The sequence below is a fragment of the Mobula birostris genome, chromosome 21 (genome assembly GCF_030028105.1).
Source record: "Mobula birostris isolate sMobBir1 chromosome 21, sMobBir1.hap1, whole genome shotgun sequence".
In the NCBI taxonomy this organism is placed as follows: Eukaryota; Metazoa; Chordata; class Chondrichthyes; order Myliobatiformes; family Myliobatidae; genus Mobula; species Mobula birostris.
In genome coordinates this window covers 38,698,643-38,705,195 of record NC_092390.1, presented here as the reverse complement: position 1 = coordinate 38,705,195, position 6,553 = coordinate 38,698,643, and the positions used below count along the sequence as shown (strand labels likewise).

General features: G+C 39.6%; 1 protein-coding gene across 1 annotated transcript; it reads left to right on the top strand.

Moving 5' to 3' along the window:
- Positions 1-382: 382 nt before the first annotated feature.
- On the top strand, positions 383-5,649 carry hhex (hematopoietically expressed homeobox). Its single transcript, XM_072239755.1, has 4 exons — positions 383-883; positions 2,824-3,002; positions 3,509-3,559; positions 5,057-5,649. The coding sequence occupies exons 1-4, from the start codon at positions 526-528 to the stop codon at positions 5,297-5,299; spliced, it is 831 nt and encodes a 276-aa protein (XP_072095856.1). The 5' UTR covers positions 383-525; the 3' UTR covers positions 5,300-5,649.
- Positions 5,650-6,553: the final 904 nt, after the last annotated feature.

Sequence of the window (6,553 nt, the reverse complement as noted above, 5' to 3'; positions counted from 1 at the left end):
TCTAAACGTGAGCCTTAGAGGGGGAATACTTGTGGGTACAAGTTACTAATGTTCGCATATTAACCTAAATAACCTAAAAAGCACTTTCAGGGAGTAAGCAGTCGTGGTATTTGTTGGTCTCTCACGCTAGGTTCTACTCTCGGCTTTATAGATAGCTAGCTACACGGCTCGCTCTGCTGGCGTTTACCTGGGACAATACATTCATCACCCTACTCTCCCATTTGAAAGTGGGACCCCGCACAATGCGGCTGCGCAGTAGGAACATGGGGCGGGTCAGCATATTAACCTTAGAGCGTCGGTCCTGCAGCCAATCACAGGCGACTATTGATGGGAAATTGACACAGTTCCCTTGGTCCCGCCCACGCCCTTAGAAATCAGTGGCTGGTTTGAGTTTTGATAAGTTTAAGGAAGTTCACGGTGGGAATATCCTGGCCGCTCCAGTAGCTCCGACCTGTAGCCAAGCCATAAACAGCAAGCGGAGCTGAAGGAACCCTCCGTCCCATTGATCACTGGACAACGGCCGCCATGCAATACCAGCACCCCAGCTCCTCCGCCATGAGTGTGAATCTACCGCTTTACGCACCGACCCCGATGCAAGCGGTGCATCCAACCCCATTCTACATCGACGACATTTTGGGTCGCAGTGGAACTCCTCACACGACCCCAGTGACGCCCGGACCGGCTCTGCCCTCCCCAAATTCGTCCTTCACCAGTATAGCTTCTCCGTACCGGACTCCGATCTACGAACCGACTCCAATCCACCCCGCCTTTCACCATCCAGCCTTGACACCGTATGGTAGCAGCGCCTTCTCCGGACCCTTGTACCCCTTTGCCAGGACAGTTAATGACTACACTCATGCATTCCTCAGACAGGACACCCTGGGTAAGAACCTGTTTAGTTCTCATCTTGTTGCGGTGCTTCTCATGTAAAATGAAGTTCTCTGAAAGTATATGTTGCTTTGGTTAAGTTCCAACAAGTAGGGAAATTCTAGAGCAGAAGCGGGTTATTTGCTATTCCGTTTATACTGGGTGTTGAGAAACCACAGCCATCGAGTAAATTCACTTTACTAGTTAATCTGAGTTTCGAATATTCAAAGTAGTGGCAATCGAACGCATTTTTTTTATTCGACGATTTGAGGACAAGATGCGATTGAGTCCAATTGGCAGTTTCATTACAGAGATGATCCCAATGGGTTCTCGCGTAATAGAATGATTGGTTCAAGTACATATTTTCAAACCAGATCGCTGGTGCATTGTGCAAATAGTCCCGTGATGTGATTACAAATTTCAATGCTTTACACTGATGTGAAATATCTTATCTCCCTGCCTCGATTAACCACCAATATCGAGTACCGTTTTAAGGTGATTAATCGAAAATGAAAAGAGCTATATTAGTATTTTGCTACATTACACAAACATTCTACCAACAAGCTCCCCTGGGAGAAGTAGATTGTCAGAAATCTTCGCCGTGCCCAAAATGTTTGACTTGCTTTTCAAGTTACTGCCAAGTCTTAACTTTAAATAGCATTTCAAATAATAAAGTGCATAAGTTCATTAATGCAGAGCGGGTCTGTTTTTAAAAGAAAAATCCTTTCGCTGACGGCTCACTCTCTGTTGAATTTGCACCTTGAAATAGTTCAACAGCCTGTGCTGCGAAAGGCTGACCTTTTTCCGTTCATACAGGAAATCTTGAGTTCTCGATAGGAGTAAATCTGGTTACAGAGCTGTTAAATGTTTTCCTCTCAGTCAGAAGCAGACTCTTCCCCGGGAGTCGTGCACATTGCTGATTATTTTATCGACATCCTCAATACAGACATATACAGGAAACACTCGAGTTCTGATAGCCGGGATACGTTTTTCTGATATTGTTCATTTCCTCTGTGCGGGATATGACTTTATGGCAGCTAAAATAACCAGTTGCTTCCTATTTTTGTGGCAGTTTGGTGTGGCAATTGAAGTGGAGACTGACGCAAGCGAAAATCGCGGAAAATAACAGCTCAGTTGAATCTTCGGAAGATTTATTTAGTTGTAGTTTGAATCTTGCCGCAGTCAAACTATTGAACATACGTAAGATTAGCACTCTATTTGTGTAATTATCTTAGTAAAGTGAACTATACTCCACGTTTAATGGGCAATTTCGGAATTATTTAAATGAATGCAAAAATAATTTGAAATTAACTGAAAAGTTCGCTATGTTACAACCCTTTCAAAAAACTATATTCAATTAGATAGGTAACTAGTGATGGCCCAACCCGGCTTTACACCAAATCTTTTAAAGCACTTCATGTTTACAAAAATGAACTGCTACATTGAAATCGTAAGTAGCCTATCTCGGCTTCCTTAACTCATTTATGTCTAGAAGCAGAAGGAAATAACAGCCTTTTAACAAGATAGACCAACAGGAAACAGATTGACGGAAATGTTGCCATGGTCCTGAGTTGGTAGGTTTCACACAAGTCTCTGGGCTTGTATGAAATCAATGTTGCATTGTGAGACAGAAAGAGAGACCCCGGTCTGTTTTTCGGGTCCTTGTCCAAACTTGCTGAGTATGATATTCCTACGAATGACAGCGAAAATAACTAAGGAAATTTTTAACGTTGTCTAATTGGGAAACAGATCAAGTTACGCTCAGTGGATATATAATCCTGTTTAAACAATTAAAATAATCAAAGTTTTTAAAATGTAGATCTATTTAATATTACAAATATAAACACCCTGATTTTATGATTATGAACTGCCGAAATATAATTAAAATACAATTTTAATCCATTGATATAATTATAAATTTATATGATCTAAGTTATTGTCTGATTGTTCTAACAGGAAAACCGCTGATATGGAGCCATTTTATTCAGAGGCCCCCGCACAAAAGAAAAGGAGGTCAAGTTCGATTCTCGAACGATCAGACCATCGAACTGGAAAAGAAATTTGAGACCCAGAAGTATCTTTCGCCACCTGAACGCAAAAGACTCGCAAAAATGTTGCAACTCAGTGAGCGACAGGTACATGAAAACTATGTGGAGAATAATTGAAGGAATCGTGTTTAAATGGCCTCCGTCCCATAGACAAATACAATTACAACCAGAGTACACATTCGTTAATTCTGACTATATAAATGTTGTGATAATAGATATCTGATGACCTTAGATTTTATATTTTTACAATTTAAGATACGATTTAGAAATTTCGCGCGAAGGCAAAATCAACTAATTTAAAGTTTCTGTAACTATAATGTAATTTTAAATTTAATGTTTCAGGATATTTCCAGCTTTTGTTTATATTTCCTCAGCACTTCAATTGATAAATATTTATCTCTTTCATTTAATGTTTTTCGTTCTGCGGTTTTCAATAACTCTGGGCAGAAAGACGGTTCTTAAAAATGATACAAAATACTTTCCACTTTATGGACCGCAAAGCCGGTGGTTGCATTAGATTTTGAGCAAATATTCCCATCAAAATCTTAGCGAGGTCATTACTGAAACTGAGAGTGATTTTTTTCCCCCCGCAGGTAAAGACTTGGTTTCAGAATCGCAGAGCTAAATGGCGGCGATTAAAGCAGGTAGGGAGATTTTGCTTCCATCTAACCTCTGTGGAGCCCGAGGTCCCTGTTGTTATGGAAATGAATGTACAAATGAGGGATTTTAAATACCAGAGCCTAATGTATTTTGTGTGCGAAAGCTATTTGGAACGTTCTTTAATCACTTTACCTTGGTTGGAAAGACAAACAGTCAATGTTGGAATCCGGGATGAACCCGCGGAGTTCAAGGAAAGCTGCTAATGTAGTTCTGATAGCAATGATTTTGGCTGATTCATTTTCTCCCCATTTGGAACCTTTTAATTTTTCAACAGTATTCCATATATTGCTTGAGCAATTAATACTTGTCGATCAGTCGCCGTATTATCCACGCAATTCAATGAAAAATTATTGCTCCATCGCTGGGCGATTATATAAGTAAAGGCATTTTTTGAGCTATTGGCACACACAGCGTAATAGACCTGGTAGATTGTATTTTCAGCAGCATGAACTGCTGGAGGAGCCCTGGGCCGAGCAGCGTTGGTGGGAGGGAGGAAAGAAACCATTGCATCGGGGGTCGCTGGGTTCCTCCAGCAGTTCTCGTGTTGCTCCGGATTCTAGTCTCTGCAGTCTCTTAACTTTAAATATGCATTAGTTTTAAGAATAGCTTCGTTTCCGCCATCTAGATTCTGAATTGTCCGTGGTCACTATCTCGTTATTCGTCCTTCGCACTATATATTTATTCTTGTAACTTGCACTAATGTTTGTCACGCGCTGTACTGCTGCCGCAAAACAACGAATTTCACGACATGTCAGTGATGATAAACCTGATTCACTATGACCCCCCCCCCCCCAACGATTTAATCAGGACCCTCAGAGTAACAGCTCATGCAGATACAGGGACAGTCGTTTCGGAAGTTTAATCATTGAATTTCTAGTTTAATGTCTTCGTTACAATATATTAATTCAGTTGATTCTCCCTTATTGGTGACCTTGTATAATTTTAGTCTAGTTTGGAAGAAAGCCCAATCAAAGTGCCTCCTCATTTTGAGAAGAATATTTGTCACAGTTTTCTCTGTAAGCAAGTTTGCCACACGCTCCTTTTTCTGAGGTTATAATATTTCAAAACGTCTTTAAATTTGTTTTATTTCGAAGAATCTAAGTGGTGAAACATGGAAACACAGAAACCCTACAGCACAATACAGGCCCTTCGGCCTACTGGCTAGCCAGCGAATTCTCATTAGAGTTGCTGGATTTAAATTATAGATTTAAACGAAACGGGGTCCCCCTAAGGAGGGAGTGAATAATGCTTCCAACTAATTTGCTTGCTTCATAGAGTAGACTACAGTTCCAGCGAATTCCCCGTTTGTTTTTCGAAGAGTAATGCTAAGAGTATTTAAAATGACAAACCACGAGCTTTTAGCCACAGAATTACAGCATGTTCCTGCTGCGGACTGTCTGCGGCTGCAAACTCGTGGTCTTGCATCTCTCTCTCCTGCTATTTTCGAGGTAATAATAGGAAAGGGTTTTTATTTTAAACAGGAAAATCCTCAAGGAACCAAAAGAGAAGAATCAGACAATTCGGATCAGTCCGTCGAAAGCCAATGTGAGAAGAGCCGGGAGAGGCGCTTGAGTCTCGATCAGAATAAAGCAGTTATACTAAATGGGTCACATTGCTCGACGCCCCCGTCATTTCGGCAAAATGAATCGGAAGTATCAGACGACAGTGACGAAGAGGTGGATATCGATGACGATCGGAGTACTTATTCTGCAAATGCACAATAAAGCATATAGGGACTTAACTCGGTTGGAGAATGGAAGGATAGTGGTTTATCCTTGCACTTTACTGGGAACCGGACTGGTAGGTAGGATCTATTTCTAAAACCACAAGAATGTATAAAGTGCGATGCCCAGAACCTTTCGATGAACGGCCCAATTATATTATCGGCCTTTAATCGCAGTTGAATGAAGGGTTGTGTTTAACTCAAAATAGCACGCTGTTATATTTGTGTACAGGACATAATTTTTTGAAATTCGAATATTTTAATACTTGTGTATAGAACGTGCTTTTGTCGTAATATTTCATTTTGTAAGAAATTTGTGAGAATACACGAAGAGTCGGGTAATTTATACAACCACGCAAGGCTATGCATCCTTGTATACTACCGGTAGCTTTCAGTACATCTTCGTCTGTGGTTATATACCTCATATCCCCAAAGTATTGTATAGATAATGATGTAAATACATGTTTGGTTGAAAAGGCTCTCTTTAATAAATGTAGAAAGTAACATAAAATACTTATCAAGTCGAATGTGTACTTTATTATCTCAAATATACAGACTTACTACGGGTGTTCAAAATTTCATCTTGTGCTTGTACCGTGCAATAAATCTACTATGAATATTTGTCTTTATGTTAGGTCATGCATTCTGGCACGATTCTGGGTGCATTTTTTGTTGAGATGTACAATTAGACAGAGACCCAGCTGTAAATGTACTGCAATGGGAAACTGGTACAGAACCATAAATTTATGAATCTGTGTGTGTGTGTGTATATATATATATATATATATATATATATATATATATATATACACACACACACACACACACACACACACACACACACACCCTTTAGAAAGGGCCTCTAACACAATGCTTACAGTATTAACAAGGTTTATCAGATTTGTGTCTGGATGGTACAATTAAGCTGATGAAAATCAACTATATTTTACCAGTTAGTACAATGAGGTTTTGTTGGCATCAGAGTTTGAAAATTTTTGACTAATGTGTATCTTCAATAAAACAGGAGGCTTATGGTGTAAAGGAATGCATTGTGTTATTTTAATTGTAACAAGGTAACATCATTGATTTTTTTTCTCCAATTGGGATACCTAAAGACTAGTTTTTCCAGAAATACCTATTTGTTTTCAGTATATAGTTCATTTTCACAAAGGATTATGTTGATTAGGATGCTTTTGAACATTACACAGTCTGTGTTTTGGTTTGGCCAATATGAATGTCAGAGTTTGCTTGAAAA

Bases quoted from the DNA above. Each gene is read 5' to 3' on its own strand.
- hhex (XM_072239755.1), top strand. From the start codon at position 526: ATGCAATACCAGCACCCCAGCTCCTCCGCCATGAGTGTGAATCTACCG. The intron at 884-2,823 runs GTAAGAACCTGT...TTGTTCTAACAG, and splicing joins CCTCAGACAGGACACCCTGG to GAAAACCGCTGATATGGAGC. The intron at 3,003-3,508 runs GTACATGAAAAC...TTCCCCCCGCAG, and splicing joins TGCAACTCAGTGAGCGACAG to GTAAAGACTTGGTTTCAGAA.